The sequence below is a fragment of the Paramisgurnus dabryanus genome, chromosome 18 (genome assembly GCF_030506205.2).
Source record: "Paramisgurnus dabryanus chromosome 18, PD_genome_1.1, whole genome shotgun sequence".
Classification (NCBI taxonomy): domain Eukaryota; kingdom Metazoa; phylum Chordata; class Actinopteri; order Cypriniformes; family Cobitidae; genus Paramisgurnus; species Paramisgurnus dabryanus.
In genome coordinates, this window is record NC_133354.1 from 27,440,191 (window position 1) to 27,458,797 (window position 18,607).

Sequence of the window (18,607 nt, forward strand, 5' to 3'; positions counted from 1 at the left end):
TTTCTTGCAGTGTAATAGCTTGATTACATGATAACATCATATCGTATTCTTTAGATGATCAATAATATATTTTATTTTGTGTTTGCTGATGCCATTTTAATAAAGACACTGACAGATCACCTTGGCCATATTAACTTAACAATTCATTCTAATATCCTGGATCATAGCACTTGGCACAAATGCTTCATCGAAGATACAAAATATAACATTTTCTAATATGGCGCTAAAAAACCCTGGTAAAGTCTGGAAGAGTTGTTAAAAAAGTAGAGGGATCCTGAGAAACAAGAGACTTAAAGGAATAGTCTACCCTTTTGCCATATTAAACTATGTTATTATCTCAATTTAGGCTAATTAATACATATCTATCTTTTTTCAATGCGTGCACTGTACAGCGTGTCGTGAATGTGTTAGCATTTAGCCTTGCCCCATTCATTCCTATGGTACCAAACAGGGAAGCCACCAAACACTTCCGCGTTTTCCCTATTTAAAGACTGTTACATAAGGAGTTATACCAGTAAGTATGGTGCCACAAAATAAAACTTTTTTTGGTACCATAGGAATGAATGGGGCTAGGCTAAATGCTAACACTTTCACAATGCGCTCTACAGTGCACGCATTTTAAAAAGATAGGTATGTATTAATTCGTCTAGGTTGAGGTAATAACATAGTTTAATATGGCTAAAGGGTAGACTATTCCTTTAACTGAATGGAAATCAGTGGGTGATGTCTCAAACCGGAAAGATCTTCAATGTGTATTACATTAAATATTTATTTTGGAATGAGCTATATATGTCAGTATACAAAAGAAAAAAATCTGTTTTAAAGGAGAATTGACAAACAATTGTCATGTCTGATTTATTTTCGACTTCCAGCATGCAACAACTGGATGGATGCAGCTGCAAAATGGGTGGCCAACCAGAAAAGACGTCAAACGCAAAAATGTACCAAGCAGCTTAACAGAAAACATGACTACCTCGCTGTAGCATTAAGAGAGCGGTTTTGGACTGTAACCATTTGACGTCCTGTAGTTCAAGATTAAAAACCAAATTTCCTCACCCTAAAATATATTTTTTCAAAATTTATAAACCTCTAACAGTTACTCAGTTTTTATCTCAGTGTAAATCCAATAAGCCATACAAGTCTATTTAGGCGGGGTACCTTAAAAAGCGTCTGGCAAATGCTTTCTCTTTATGAGCAATTAAACTTGAATCGTAAGAAGTAGGGTGGAGTAAAACCACTAAAATTATTGTTTCCTTGATTTTTTTTTTCAATAGGTACTGTTAGTCCATAACATGACAATGTTCTGTTGGTCACACACAATTATTTGATTGACTTCACAGGTCACCAATTTTAAGGTATGCATTACAGTTTTTCTGAATTGCTAAAACACTAAACCCCAATCTCTGAACCAAATTCATAGTGGCCTAAACCCATTTGTCAAATCATGCACTCTTTTTGCAAAATTCTAAACACAAACTTCTCACTAAAACACACATTTCACACTGCAATGCACTTGTTTTATAAATGTTAAACACAGGCAGGCAAAAGTTGAACACAACTAAAACACCGTTATCATCGAGTAAACACTCAAATTTCTACACACTTTTATCTACTGGTATTTTTTTTACCAATTGTGAGAATTGGAAACAGTCTGAGAGGCAGATGAAGAGTATAAGGAAGAAAAGGACACCAGAGATGATGCAATTGGCAAAATTTGCACTTGGATTGCTGACTTTTTACAAAATACAAGTGCTGCTTACAGTAATATTGAAAACTTACTATTACTTGCAGTACTTACAGTAAAGTATTCACTATATTCCCTGAACTAAACTTGTGATTACAGTAATATAGATTTTTAACAGTATTTGTCAAGTGTGTTGTTATGTACAATAAACATATATTTTTCTGTAAGCAGATCTCCTGGATGTGTTGCTTTCCATTTTTTAAGGTAGTGTCTAATGGATGCTTGTAGTGTTTTATATTATAGACTTATGTGTGTATGATTTGAAAGCTTAGTTTGATTTTGAGTACAAGTGAAATGGTTTTGAAACAATTGTTTGATTTTGCTAGAAGAGTCAGGGGTTCTGTGAATTTGGTTTAAAATTGGGATTTGTGTTTAAGGTTTTGAGAAAATGAGTGATGGTTTCAAAAAATGTGTTTTAGCAATTCAGAAAAACTGTAATATTTTAGTTTAGATAACTTATTTATCTCAATGAGCATTTAATTTGTGGTGCTGTGGTAAATAAGAGAAAAAGTTTTGTTATGTGTGCTTTAAGCTCCATTCAGTTTTATACTCATATATAATCTTAATCAACCAAGTGGATTTGCTAACATTTACAGGAGCCAGTCAGGACACTGTGCAGAATACTGCATCCCTCAATAATGTTTCCAGTGTAATGAATTAACATGAAGTTACATTAAAACAACCAGGTGAAAAAATAGTACACTTCTACAATATTATTAAAGTGTTCAATTCTCGCACACTAATTAATATGCTACATATTCATCTTTAGTACTTCTTAAGATAATTTTTAAAAACATCTAAGTGTACTTATTTGTGCTATTTTGAGACACTATGAATATAAACTAAAATGTGCTTTTTAACATACTATCTGTGTATTAAAACATGTATTTAGTTACACTTGTATTAAACTTGAATTCAACTTTCATACAAAGATGGGTTCAGGTTTACTACAAGTGTACCTAAATACATTTTTAAATATATTTTTAGTTCATATTCATGGTAAGTAAACTTATGTTCTAAAGATTATCTTAGGAAGTAGTATATTAAGTACAAAATTAGTGGGCATAAACTAAGCACTTAAAGTACACTATGGAAGTGTACTTATTTTTCACCTAGGCAATTTTAGCGACTTTTTTGTTTAGACTTTTAAATGATAATGCAATTAAAAATGCCCCACAAAAGAATTTCCAACATATTTACATGCAATGTAGTGACGTCATGTGACAACAAGATGTACTACTTTCCTAATAAAAATGGTTGTACTTACTAAACTACAGTATACTTTAAACAATGGAGTATATGCTGCCCTCTACAGTTTGCATGGAGTAAATGCGTTCCTGACGAACCCAGAAGACACACATACTGATAAAGGGTAAAGTTTAAATGTACTGTAAATCGCTTTGGATTAAACATCTATTAAACACATCATATTTTAAATGTAAATCAAAACTGTATCCTAATGTGTATATAATGGGCCAAAAATAAAAACTTTTGAAATGGTGCCATACAGCACTTTATTGAATCTGCTTCCAACTGTATGCCTACATCAAAATAATCGTACTTTTAAACAGACGACTCCCTTATTCACCGTAAGGGATTTTCATCAACTGTTTTTTTTTTGTGAGTGTGGCTGATTGTGCTGCCATCTGACGTCAGCTAATAGAACTGCAGAATATCAGCACCATGGTCAGGTCTGTCCCTAAAGCTGAACCAGTCCAGTACCAGTACCAATACTAACCAAACATCGCGTCACGCGCTTACAATGTACTACTTGAATATAATGAACTTAATGGGATAAATTAAACAGACATTATTTTGCAATAATACCCAAAAATATACAGCAATGTCCACGAAAATCATTCGAAGTGACTAGCATTTGTTTTACTGTAGTTTTATACTGTTAACTAAAACAAACTACGTTGTTACAGTGCGACCATAGTAAATTGTGATTACTATGGTTTTACTATAAATATAATAGGTAAACTATTTTCTAAAGCCTTGGTATTTCCGTAAGGGCGTCACAATGACAAAACTAGCATTGTTGTCCACAGCAAACATTTTAGTACCGTGTTTATATGTAGGCTGTCAGATGAAAGTATTTGGACATTGGGTCTCTAACAAATTCCAGACGTCTGATTGACGTGCAACCCTGCGATGACAGCGTTCTTGCCTTTTCGCGTCGCGTCCTCTGCCGCCGCGTATTCACAGTCTTTGATTGGTCCACCTGGTGCCGACGTCACCATTCCATCCGCAAAGGAGAAAGACGTGTCTCACAGAGTGTGGAAAGCGTGTATGTTTATAAAGAAAGGGCTTGTATAGTTTTATTTGCGACGCGTCACTCGTCCGCGGATGTTGTTCTTCAAGAAAGACAGTTTTATATTTCATGACCAAAGGCTCTGAATCACAGCCCGACCAAGCGCTTGACGTCAGTTGTGCGTTATGAGCGAAATGACAGCCCAAGGCTGAACGCTCCCCAGGTAGGAAACCTTGATGCCAAAAATCGGAAGAAGGAAGATAAAGAAGAGCAAACAAATAACAGGAGCAAGCCGGTATTTTGTGTCTTTGAACCAAAAATGCACCTTGTATTGGGTGCTTTACTGAGCTTCATGTATTCTTCATCTTCACTTGATGGAAGAGCGATGGAGACACTCGCCCATTCTGTGGTTGGTGGCAGTCTTTGTTTTATAATATTTCTCTATTGATGTATTGTTCCAATAAGATTTATCACCATAATGAGCTTAGTTATCATCCCAGAGTAAATGTGTGAAGTAAAGCCCATTTTTTCCATGCAGCAGGGGGCTAAAAATGGAAACAGTCTAAAAATAGCTCATTCACTCGCTCTTTATTATAATACGCATACTAAATATATTTAACATTAAATAATCGAACCTACTGAAATATCTAGAGAGCAATTGTATTGGAAGATTTCCAAGTTGGCATATTTTTCCTCTTTAGTGTTATTATGACTTATTAATCTAATATTAATTAAACATATGGTACAAAGTTTTCTTTAGGTACGCACATAGGTACTATAAAACAGAAGGTTTAGTGTATTTAAACTATTGATCAGGGCCGGAGTGGGACTCATTTTTAGCCCTGAAGTTTCATGCCTAGACCGGCCCACTTTAGTTCATGACTTACTGTATTAAAATAATATCATTAAATCATCAGTAGCCTACATAAGTCTGTAATAGTGCACTTGATCTCTGCAGCCTTGCACTTCATTGTATTTTTCAAATACAATATATCATTTCCAATTCAATGCAAGATCAGTAGCCTAAATAATTGTGATTTTTGCCGTAATCGTGGAGCCCTACCATAAGGTATTTTAATATTATTCAATTAAACTTATTCAAAAACTACAAACAGGGAACAAATGTGTTTTTGTTTTCCCCTATAGTTTCTATTTTTTTTTAAAATGGTAGGTCTTAAGATTACCCATTGGGTTGAAAAAGTTTGTAAACCCCTGATATACAATACACAAGCGAGATTTATCAAGTATGCAGGAAAGACAGATGGAAAATAAAAATCCTTATCATGTATATTGCCAAGTAACGTAAGGTAGGGCTACCTTGTGCCTGTGAGGCAACCCGAACCATTGAATATCGGACGCATTAACTACTGTGTAAATTCAGTAATACGTCCATAATAACAACAAAGAAGACAAATATTTGTTTGTATATTAGTTATATGTACACTATAAGTGCCTTTCATTTACTTACACTTGCCTGCATGTACTGTACTGTACCACACACTTACCATGTATATACAATTTGTAAGTACAGTTATTATTTGTAAGTACTGTACATTTACCATGCATAAACAATTTGTAAGTACAGAAGTGTTTCTTGTTAGTTACAGTATACATACACTGTAAGTACCTTTTATTAATTTACACTTACCTGTAAGTACTAAATACTTAAATTGTACCTTTATTTGTAAGTACAGTAGTATTTCTTGTTAGTTACAGTATACCAACACCATAAGTATGCATCTGGTATAACCCAGTACTTTAAATAAATTACCATGTAGATACTCAAAAGTAAGTACCACACATTTGTCTGTAAGTACAACATATTTACCATATATGTACAAGCTAAGTACACTTCCTTTAAAATAAAGTGCTATTGAAAAGGGCGCGTCCTGCATTTTAGATGTTAATGGACCCTAATGCTAGAATCCTTCCATTAAGTGGCTAGAACACAATCAACTTGGGCATAAAGCGGTTGGGACATCTCCCACTCTGAACGTATGCGAGTGTGGCTGGATAATATTGTAAGTGCTAGCAGCTTTGGGACAGCAACCTTCAACCAGGTGGCATGACAACACCGGCTCTCGTGGCCAAAAAACAGACCAGCCCACCGGGAATTCTCCCGGTACTCCCAATGGCCAATTTGAGTCGGCTATTATTTCTGTAAAGTTTCTTTTTATTGTATGTAATTGTGTTGAGATTTTGTGTCTGTCTATGATCTAACCCTTATCCATCTGTCTCTCTTTCTCTTCTAGTGATTCACTTTTCTGCCGCAGAAATGAGTAACCTCTTCCAGAACGCCTCTTTTTTGAACCTGGATGTGCTGGAGGCAAAAAACATGTCGCCTGTCCCGTCCTGGGAGATAGAGCCGGTGCCTGTTACCATCAACCCGTGGGACGTGCTTCTGTGCGTGACAGGCACACTCATGTCCTGCGAAAACGCAGTGGTGATCGCCCTGATTGTCTACACCCCCACATTGAGAGCACCCATGTTTGTCCTTATCGGGAGTTTGGCATTCGCAGACTTCCTTGCCGGCCTGGGCCTGATACTTAATTTTATAGTCATTTACATAATCGATTCAGACTTTGTCTCTTTGCTGTCAGCGGGGCTCCTCATTACGGCATTTTCTGCATCTGTGCTCAACATCCTTGCCATCACTGTGGACCGATACTTGTCGCTATACAATGCATTGACATATCACACCGAGCGCACAGCGGCTTTTACCTACATCACCCTAATACTTATGTGGGTCATCAGTGCCGCTCTCGGCTCACTTCCGGTCCTGGGATGGAATTGCCTGGAGGATGAGACCACCTGCAGCATCTGTCGACCCGTGAATAAAAACAATGCAGCAGCACTCGCCGTGTCCTTCCTACTGATATTTGCTCTCATTCTGCAGCTGTACCTTCAGATCTGTAAGATCGCCTTCCGGCACGCCCAGCAGATCGCGTTTCAGCGTCACTATATGACTACCTCACACTCGTCTTCCACCACGAAAGGGGTCTCAACGCTCACCACCATACTAGGCACCTTCGCGTTCTGCTGGATCCCACTTGCAATGTACTCGCTGGTGGCGGACACTCAATCCCCTTCGATCTACACCTACGCCACGGCTCTTCCAGCTATCTGTCACTCCATTATAAACCCAATGATATATGCCTTCAGGAACCCTGATATTCTGAGATCTTTAAGGATTGCTTGTTGTGGGTGCATGCCTTACAGTTTGACCATGCGACCCAGGACACCCAGCGATGTGTAGCACGTCTACATTAAAGCACAATTTAGGCAGTCGCCTGTCTGTAACTCCCAAAAGCACATATCATGTATAATCCACCTATTGTAATCCAGTGAAGCGAGGACACGTTTTTATGTGGTATGTTTGGTATATACTTTTATATAGGGTTGATGTTAGACACAGGTTGCTGGATAATTGGATAATTCCTGTTATGCTTTACCTTTCAACTCTTACTATTAAAAAGGAATTTGCTCTTATTGTAATTTATTTAAAAGTGAATAATAATTTTGGAAATATGCTCTGGTCAAGCACTTTAACCTTATAACTTATTTATACACAATAGCAGGAAAATTAACAAAATACCTAACATGGTGGAAAGACATAAGTGTGTTAACTTTATTTATTGTTTTTAACCATATTTTAACATTACTATACCAATGTTTGGTATTTTAGTGTAATAAGCACAAAATCTAAACATTATCAAAAACGTATGTTTGTGCTTTTGCTTTCCAACCTGGATTTTTTTTAAAAATCCAATAAATTGAAACATATATGTTGTTGTAAACATGGAAATGTGCTGTATTACAGAAATGGCCCAATTATCCGGTATTAACAGCTTGAAAGGCCAATCACACACAGTTACACTTAACATATTTACAACATTAGTTTTACATTACTATTTATGTAAATTAACATTTACACGAGCGCTGTACTGCAAAGATTTCTGTATTGGTGTGTTGTTGCATAGATATGTAGTGCAAATAGATGTTCTCTCTATGCACATGGACAGTATTCGGGTCTTGGATTTAAACTAATAATGGAATAATGTAGAGATTTCCGAATACATGTAATATGATCATCATCATCACCCAAAATACAGTATATAATAATGCAGAAGTAGCATATACATAATTGTATTGTCCGTAAGCACTGTGGCATACCTGCATTAATTCACTAAGACCCATAAGGAAATGAATACGAATTTAGGTTTGGCAATAAGTCAAAACATTTGTATATTCAAATACACATTTCCAAATAAATGTCTAAACATAGATTACAAACAATGGACATACATTAGAAATCTAATGTTTAATCGAAATGAGCTATTTTTTTCAGCCAACAACTGCCTTACAAATATTCCTAAAATGGCGCATTTAAGGGTATATTGTACTATTGCCAGTGGTGCATGTCAGACTATAATATCAATAATACATCATGTTTCACTTCAAAGTGTGTACATTATTTATAATATACCGAGACCTCTGAGATCGTAATGTTTTGACGGTGGTCTCGCAAGTGTGTTGTTTTACCACACGTTTACATACAGAACACATAAAGGTATAGGCACTGATAATAATTCACTGTGTAACAGTATCATTTGTTTTGCAATCAGCAATTGAATGACGGTCTTCTAGAGGGACCTAAAAGTGTCGTGTGAATATTTGGTGCAGTTTGCCTTATTTCCACCAGCTTTTATGCATTTTTATGTAAGCTTCAAACAGTGTTTCGTAATCTTTTGTAAATTATACAGGACTAAAATGATATTAGATGTTTGTTTTTATGGTTACTCTTCTAAGAAGCCTGTTAGACTACTTTTGTGTGGCAATGGAAATGGTACAGTCTAAGTAAACATCTTCACATTATCCACTACAGGGATAAAATACTGTATAGTCTTGAGTTTGGTGAGAAGTCTGTGTGTGATGTTATCAGTTTGTATCAGATAAAATCTGCTAGTAATTGTTGGTACTGCAGATGCAGCCAAAGAAACAATTTTAACATTGCTGAATGAATCACTACTACTATTGCTGTACTGCATTATTTGTTATAGTGAGCATAAAATGTCAACTTATTTGAAATGTATAGATTTTTATTTAAGCAGTTGTGATAATCTGAGAAATTAACAACTTTGTTAAACAGTAATCCAAACTAATATTGAATGTTGGTCTGCATATACACAATAAGGTTATACAGTACAATTGTTTGATGTTAATATAGACCTATATTTTTGTACTGCCTTAGAAAGTTTTACACTTTGCGTGGGTAATGTGTTTAAAGAATAGACTTTTTGGAAGAATTTACAGATTTTTACGGTATGTTTGATTGCCATAGAGCTAAACAATCTCTGTGTACCATTCGGCACAGCTATACTACTGGTGAAATGTTTAGTGACACTTAGTTGAAATATTTTTTAACAGAAGACATATACTTCAATGTCTGAAATTAACATACTGTATTATAATAAAACATGTTTATTTTACCATTACAAAACTGTATTATTATTTTAAAATTTATAAAAATAAAATATGAAATATTTACATAGTATACATTTAGTCAACATTTGTGTTGTTTCATAATTTTTATGAGTTTACTTTCATACTAAAATGTGAAAAATAATAAATGCACAAATAAGTGACCCTAAACTTTGACCAGTAGTCATATGAATGTTCAGGATGAAGTACCAACTTGTTGCTTACTGTAGTATATACTGTATACTAGCAAATATTTGAAACAATACATTTCATGCAATGATAAACAGAGTACTTCATTGTTGTCACTTATATTTTATTACATGGCATGTTTAATTTACAAAGTCATGTCAACGTTTCCTTTTAATCTACATTTGTGTTAAAATGTGTTTGGCAGTCCGATCAGAAATAACAAGTTAAAGACAGCTAAATTCTTTCTTTAATATTATTTGCAGTTTATTACTGAAAAGGAAGGTCAAGTTAAGCACTTTGCACAGTGTTGCACCAAGTGTTGTTATATGCTTGTATAAATCGGTCACATTTTAAGCAGATTTTACAAACAGTAACATCAAAAAGTGCTACTTCAAAGCTCCACTGTGTAGGATCTACTCCCATCTAGCGGTGAAATTCTATATGACAACCAACTGAATATTACTTTCTAGCCCCCCCCATTCGGAACGGTGGCCGTGTCATGCCAAGGTTAACATGGCTTCCAGTAGCTACAAAGCAAAAGCAATGAAAAAATGAACAATTTGCAATGTCCTTTGCCTGTGATCCGTCAAAGCACACAGATTTATGTTTAACATGGAAAATGTCTGATTTTCATGATATGTTCGCTTAAAATCACATACAAAAAGCAACCATAAACGTAGCTTAGACACTCCTTTTTCATCGACGCGAGGAAAAATATCACAGGGGCTGTTACTAGGGATGGGCATTCGATTAAATTTTTTTAGTCGATTGTCGGGAGAATTAACGATCGACTATCGATTAATCATTAATATTTTTATAATAAAAAATAATTATTTAACTTTAATAATTCAAAAATGTTGAATACAAAAATACAGCATGTTTTCCTCAATGAGACCTTTATTACAAGATCAACTTGTGGCAAACAGTTAAACTACATTTAGTTAGACAAACGGAACATATATGCGCTTGAATATGCGGTGCTCTAAAGCAGCGGAACCTGCAGCTGCGAGTCGCATTCTAAAACAGAGACCTCATTTGTTCCAAAAAATCATGACCTCTTCATGATTATTTTTTTAAATCAAAACGGAAGGTCACAGATAACGGAGTATGGTGTTAAATATTGCACCCTGGTGGTAAAATGTTGAATTTCTGCCACACAGTGAAATTAATTTAATTGCTTCAAGACACGCTACGCTAGGCAACGCAACCTGCATTAGATAAAAAAAAGTATTCGATTAATCAATAACAAATTAACGTCATCGACTAAATTCTTAACGATCAATTATCGATCATCGATTAATCATGCCCATCCCTAGCTGTTACACTTGGTATTAAGATGTGTTTTCATCGATCGGATCACAAGTGGACGAGCGACACATCACCTTTACACTTGGTGTTTAAATCCGTCTCTTTTTGTCCATTTTCGACCGCTTCTATCCAGATTACTGAGGGGATGGTCTGTGGACGAGTCCCTCTCCTGTCATTTAATCATGAGCAGGAGTAATGACAGGTTTAAATGGACGTGATCTAATATTATGTCAGAGTCCAATGCTTATGTTTTAAGTAAACGTTACATGTCTGTGTATATGTAAGAGCTTTCTCTGATATTGGTGAAATAAGATCACTCTACTTTCACACCCTTGTAAAATGAAACGAAAGACGCTCAGATCAGCGGTGTTAGTTTTATCAATGAAAGGCTAAAAATAGGGCTGTCACCGTGTGTTTGTGCTAGAGGTCAGAAAAGATGAAAAACATTTATCTCAGTACCTCAGATTACATAAATGGGCGGAGAGACGGCGTGTGGCTGTTCGAACACATTAAACCACATGCGTGTTTACACTAACCAAGGAACTATAAAAGCGTAACTAAACCCCTGGTCAGAGCCTGACTCCACCCACAGCCAATATTTGAAAAACGCAAGAAAAGTGGGCAGATCCCAACGGAGATAGAGGGGACGAACTAAGCTCGTACCAAGGTTGTGGTTAGATTGTAACAAGGGCGTGGTGAGCTTGAACCTGCTTACGTCACGAGTCATTTTTTGGACCCAACATCCAATAGGAAAATTAAACTGCAGTAGCCACCGTTCAACCTGAAGAGGGCAGCACTCAGACGTTTTTACACCATATATTGTAGTATTAAAACACTTTATATCCAAATGTCAAAAAACTGACTAAAATCAATGAACAGCACTAATAAACCGTCATTCTTACAGATCATTAACCAAAAAAAGTTGGTTTAGGGTTTAGTTACTCTTAAAACTTCAAGTTTACAACATAGACTGTATAGATGTAAAAGAATATGCTGAATTACCTGTGGAGAAGATAGAAAGTAGGCAACTTCAGTGTCCCTTGAGCCCCATCTTGGAAAACTAACAATACTCCAATATTGACTTCGGCCTTGTTGTTTTTCCTGTCGCGTTGTCGTTTTAAATCCCCTTTTCACTTCCTTGGCAATGTGTTTTAATGTCCTCGAAAATAGGTCTTCAACAGGCTTTCAAATCTGCCTCAAATCAAAGCATTAGATCGGGGGATCATCACGGTTTGCAGTTGGTGTCATAAGACAACAAGTCATAAGCATATTCCATCAATTTACAATTAACTAAGAATAACTGTCAGCTTTATAATTGTTAATATTCTAAAATAAGACTGTCTTGATGACGTATACCACCTACACATGCAACCTCGGGAGGCTTCAGCTAGTGGCCAGCGTGAGTATAGAGTGAAAGCGCGAAAGGCGGAGCTTGAATTTCAGGAATGTCCCTCGTCGGCGAATGTATTTCAAAGATGGAGGCACAACATGGATTCAGCCAGTTGAGCGACTCGACCGTATGTATTTTAAATAGCAGATTCTACACTTACGAGAATACTTTGATTAGTGGGTGGAAGTAATTACACATGAATGAGCACATACTTTTGAAAGAAAACATGGGTTTTGCTAAGAATTAACTCAAAAAAGTACACAGTGTAGCTTTAAGCTATTCACTATTACTCTGCTTCTACTTAGGGATTTGAACAAACACAGTACCTATCAGTACTTATTAAATATGTGCTGTTACTTTTTTTCAATGACAGGTGGACATTAAAATGTACAAATAAATCTAACCATCGCGACTAAAATATAGAGAATTGAGGGTAGGCTTTTTGACTTATCGCCCCAAACTGTCAGAAATGGTTCCAAGCTGTCACTGGGGCAGATACCCATATAAGAAAAGATATTTGATACCAATTTGTAGGTACTAATATGCACTTTTGAGGATGCACTTTTAGGTATTTTTTCAAAGGATAGCACCCCAGTGACAGCTAGTGATTAGTCTTTGAACAGTTCGTCTTTGAAAGTAGAGGCTAACTGCACTGTAAAAATTCCTTGTGGCACTTAACTGGTCAAGTTTGAATTACCTAAATTATTAAGTCATTTTAACTTTTTTGACTAGTTAGAAGTTGTTATAAAAATTAAGTTGTAAGAACTTAAGCCCATTCAACTTTATTTTATTTATTTATACCAACTCCTCACTAGTCAAGAAAGTTGATCTAGTTGTCTAAACTTAAAAATTGAAGTGCAATAAGGAATTTATTACAGTGTGGCGAAAATTGTTTACATTATCCACTCACCACTGCACTTTACGCTTAAATAAAACATTCCTGATACAAAGAAGGCACACTAGAGAAGGCCTTGTAAATGACCTTATGTGACTCATCCACACTGGACTGGATGAACAGGTAGTGTCTATTCTGCTTTACTCTGCTTCACAATGAGTCAGTAGAGATCTGGCGGAGGTCTAACAGACAGATGGAGCCTCGCTGATGTAGGGGAATAGCAACGTCACAACCTAGAGGGAAACTGGAGATATAAACAACAACCCCCTATACACACACATACACTCATACCCACACACACACACAGATTTATCATGCTGTTGAAAAAATACAGTGTGGTCAGTTTAAAAGCAATGTCTTCTCCAAAACCCCTATCTAAATGCAAAAGTTAAACAGATGTGTTTTTAATCTAGATTTAAAAGTGTTTACTGTTACAGCACATCTGATCTCTTCTGGAAGCTGATTCCAGCTACAGGTGGCATAATAGTTAAAGCTCTACTGTGTACTTTTTTGAGTTAATTCTTAACAAAAACCCATGTTTTCTTTCAAAAGTATGTGTCCATTCATGTGTAATTACTTCCACCCCACTAATCAAAGTATTCTCGTAAGTGTAGAATCTGCTATTTAAAATGCATACCGTCGAAGGTATGAATCCATGTTGTGCCTCCATCTTTGAAATACATTCGCCGACAAGGGACATTCCTGAAATTCAAGCTCCGCCTTTCACGCTTTCACTCTAAACACACGCTGGCCGATAGCTGAAGCCTCCGGAGGTTGCATGTGTAGGCGGTATACGTCATCAAGACAGTCTTATTTCAGAATATTAACAATTATAAAGCTGACAATTATTCTTAGTTAATTGTAAATTGATGTAATATGCGTATGACTTGCGAATGTAATGCTCAATTGATTTAAATAAACCAGGCTTGATGACGTATCCAGCCTGTGACCTGCGTAGCTGAATCCTTTGGATTTTACAACAGCCGCACACCGTGATGAACCTGCGATCTAATGCTTTGATTTGAAAGCCTGTTGAAGACATATTCTCGAGGACATTAAAACAAATCGCCAAGGAAGCGAAACGGGGATTTTAAACGACAACGTGACAGGAAAAACATCAACACCAAAGTCACTATTGGAGTTAGTTTTCCAAGATGGGGCTCAAGGGACACTGAAGTTGCACTTTATATCTTCTCCACAGGTAATTCAGCATATTCGTTTACATCGATACAGTCTATGTTGTAAACTTGAAGTTTTATAGTTCCTTGGCTAACTTTAGCATGATTATGCATAACACTTGTTAGTGTAAACATGCATGTGGTTTAATGTGTTCGAACAGCCACACGCCATCTCTCCGCCCATTTATGTAATCTGAGGTACTGAGAAAAATGTTTTTCATCTTTTCTGACCTCTAGCACAAACACACGGTGACAGCCCTATTTTTAGCCTTTCATTGATAAAAGCGTCTGATCTGCGCGTCTTTCGTTTCATTTTACAAGCGTGTGAAAGTTGCGCGATCTTTTTTCACCAATATGAGAGAAAGCTCTTACATATACACGGAAATGTAACGTTTACTTAAAACATAAGCATTGTACTTTGACATAATATTAGTTCGCGTCCATTTAAACCCGTCATGGTTGCTTTTTGTATGTGATTTTAAGCGGACATATCATGACAATCAGACTTTTTTCATGTTAAACATAAATCTGTGTGCTTTGATGGATCACAGGCAAAGGACATTGCAAATTGTTCATTTTTTTCTCATTGCTTTTGCTTTGTAGCTACTGGAAGCCATGTTAACCTTGGCATGACACGGCCGGGCCACCGTACGAGTTAAAACGCGTCCGAAGGGGGGGGCTAGAAAGTAATATTCAGTTGCTTGTCAAATAGACTTTCACCGCTAGATGGGAGTAGATCCTACACAGTGGAGCTTTAAATGCTGACTCATTGTAAGCACATTCACTAAGACCTAAGGTCCCAGAAAATACCCATAAAATTGCCAGACAAACTTCTGTATGAATGCAAACACGTCCCGTAAATCTTCTGAGATCGTTGCCGGAAAGAGGACCTAGTACGATACTCGGAAAACCCTCTGTGTGAATAAGAAGCTGAAACAATGCCGTAATTGGCGTGTCGTAGTGTGGACGTCACAACAAAAGTTATGGTTCAGCTTTTTAAAATGAGAAATTTACATGTAATCAAAATTCACGACGAGAAATGTCACAAACTAGATTGAAGCAGTTATCAGGAAATGATAAATGAGACGCATAAACAATGATGCCCGTGCTGTAGTAAGGACATGCGTGTCATGGCAACATGAAGTTGGTTCATCTCTTTAAAATTAGGTATTTACATGCAATACAACATTCAAGACGAGAAATGACAGCTAACTGGACTGAAGCAGATATCAGGTAAGTTAGCTCGTCACTTTCCGTGCTGAAGCGGAGATCATTCAGCAGTATAAAATAATATCGGGTCACGCACTCATTTGAGCTTGTAATAAACAAAAATGCCCGCGCGTCATCCCAACAAGATATATCGTTCAGCTCCTCAAAATGGGGGTTTGAATGCAGAATAACAATCACGATGAGAAATGTCTGAAAACTGGATTAAAGCAGAGATCGGGGAGCTCTCGTCAAATATTCACTCTGAAGCTGAGATCATTCACCAGCATAGTCTTATCAAAAACAAAAATGCACGTGAGTGGTTTCTGGAGAGAGAAATGATAAATAATATGCAAACTTCAGACGCTGAGTGGAAGACGGTACAGGACTTTAAACAGGTCACGTGTCTTTCCAGGACCTTGCAAATGCCGTCAAATCATTGGCAGTGTGAGTAAACAAAAAATCAAATGATCCCAGAAAAATCCAGGATGCATTTTCCGTATATTTTCCGGAATGTCTGTGTGAAAAGAGTGAACCCGTGGTACTTCTAACTGAACTGATCCTAATGATCTGAGTAATCTGTTAGATTTATATTCAATTAGCATATCTATCATGTATTTTTTTTCCTACAGTAAGCCATGAAGTAATTTATAAACGAGTAACAGACAGTACTTTAAAATCTATTCTAAATGTAACCGGAAGCCAGTGTAAGGACCTGAGGACTGGAGTGATGTGCCTTAGATGTTTTGGTTCCAGTCAGAATTCTGGCAGCAGCGTTCTGTATGAGCTGATGCTGTCTGATGGTCTTTTTGGGGATCCCCGTAAGGAGTCCATTGCAATAATCCACCCTGCTGGTGATGAAAGCATGAACAAGTCCTTTCTTGAGACAAAATATCTAATTTTCCCATTATTGTTTTTACATGACTACTGAAATGAAGGTCAGATTACACCAGGATTTCTGACTTTATTTTGTGTCTTTAGACCCCTAGAGTCAAGGTGTGTGTTAACCTTGAGAGTTTCATCTTTATTTCCATATACAATGACTTCAGTTTTGGTTATGTTTAACTGGAGGAAGTTTTGATGCATCCAACTGTTAATTTCATCAATTCACTTACATATAGAGTCAATGGGGCTGTAGTCATTGGGTGACAGGGCTAAGTATATCTGGGTGTCATCTGCATAGCTGTGGTAAGCAATTTGATTATTTTTCATTGTTTGACCAAGTGGGAGCATGTACAAATTAAACAGAAGTGGTGCAAGAATTGAGCCCTGTGGGACTCCACATGTCATGTATTTCCATGTTTACATAGTAACCTCTCTCTTTTAGGTATGACTTAAACAATTTGAGACCATCCCACCTAGTTTCCAGTCTATGTAAGAATATGGTGTTATCTACCGTGTCAAAGGCAGCACTAAGATCTAGTAGCACCAGCACTGATATTTTACCTGAATTAGAGTTTAATTGAATATTATTTATTACCTTTATGAGCACTGTTTCTGTGCTGTGGTGCTGACAGAACCCAGATTGAAAATTGTCCAGCTGATTGAAAACAACCTTTTCAATCATCTTGCCTATAAAAGGAAGATTTGAAATGGGTCTGTAGTTGATAAGTATGGTTTTGTCTAGGTTACACTTTTTCAGGAGAGGCTTAACAACTGATAATTTTAAGGACTCTGGAAAAGTGCCTGTGATCAGAGTGGGGAGCATCAAAGTTGATGCTTTAAGATGTTGTACTGTTTGGTGGCTAGCAACGCAGAAAAACGCAGGCCAGTGTTTCCCATATATTCATTTATCTGTGGCGGGCCGCCACAGAATCAACACTGGCTGCCACAAATAGATTTTTCATGATTCCCATTAACATTTTAATTTTACTATTTAGAACGGCTTAATCCTCCCTCTCTCGTTGTGTCCAGCGCCTCAACAGCGCGCGCCTCCGGCCCCCTCCCCTCTCTTTGCTACGCGCCTGCGCCTCTCTCACATAACAGTGAAAAGTATTTAACTCCGTGTTCTTTCTCTTTTTCGCGTAAACGCCAACAGTCACGGATGTTACGGCTGATCAATTCATCATGAGAGTAACTTAACAAAAGGTTAGCAGTAGTGTTTCCCACATATACCCGTTCTGATGTGAGTCTGTGTCCGAGCTCTCTCCCTACCGCGGCATGCCCATGCACGTGTTCTGTAGTAACAGCAACCGTGTATTCTCTCATATTTCTGAATTTGCAACAAATTGTTTGCACTATACCTGATATACAATAAACTACCACTCGTATTTCAAATAAAAAAGCGCTCATAACGCAACAACACTGATGAGAAGAGCAACATCAGTACAGCCTCAATGTAAACGTATGATGATTTTTTCAGACAATGTCGCATTTTTAGCAGCAGTTAAAGAAAGAGCTGATTGGATTCAACAAAGAGTTACTGAGTCGTGGGTCGTTACTGGGTCCTGTTTAGTCACTTTTTTATAGACAACAGAATAGAAACTATGTAAAAATAGCATTCAGTTGTGTTAAGATGCAATATAATGTGACGGATCAAAGAGTAAAACACGACGCAATGACGTCACATATATGCTAATTAGCGTGCGACGTCATCACCGCCACAGTATCTCAAAATCCTGTGGGAAACACTGAAGGCGGTTGAAGAGTTAAAGGACTGATGGTTTGTAGCCTCACAGATGAGTTGTCTGGAAGGCAAAGCCTCACAACAAGGGACAACAGGGAGAGCTAGTTAGTTATGATCTAGAGAATCCAGATAGTGTCCCAACATCTCCCACAGTACCCACTCAGTTAGTTTGGAAGCTCAGTAAAGAGCATTTAATAAAAGTTGGTTTAAGCAATTCAAATGGCTAGAGTACTCTGTAGCCAGAAATACTGCATTGACTGTTTAAGCAGAACAGTCACACCAATCAGGGGCGTCATGCATCAATTTTTTTTAAGGGGGCACAGTGTCAACAGCTCA

At 37.0% G+C, this 18,607-nt stretch overlaps 1 protein-coding gene across 1 annotated transcript; it reads left to right on the forward strand.

Annotated features, from left to right (window-relative positions):
* Window positions 1-3,987: 3,987 nt before the first annotated feature.
* Window positions 3,988-9,738, forward strand: gpr185a (G protein-coupled receptor 185 a). Its single transcript, XM_065287867.1, has 2 exons — window positions 3,988-4,407; window positions 6,251-9,738. The coding sequence occupies exon 2, from the start codon at window positions 6,274-6,276 to the stop codon at window positions 7,252-7,254; it is 981 nt and encodes a 326-aa protein (XP_065143939.1). The 5' UTR covers window positions 3,988-4,407; window positions 6,251-6,273; the 3' UTR covers window positions 7,255-9,738.
* Window positions 9,739-18,607: the final 8,869 nt, after the last annotated feature.

Bases quoted from the DNA above. Each gene is read 5' to 3' on its own strand.
- gpr185a (XM_065287867.1), top strand. From the start codon at position 6,274: ATGAGTAACCTCTTCCAGAACGCCTCTTTTTTGAACCTGGATGTGCTG.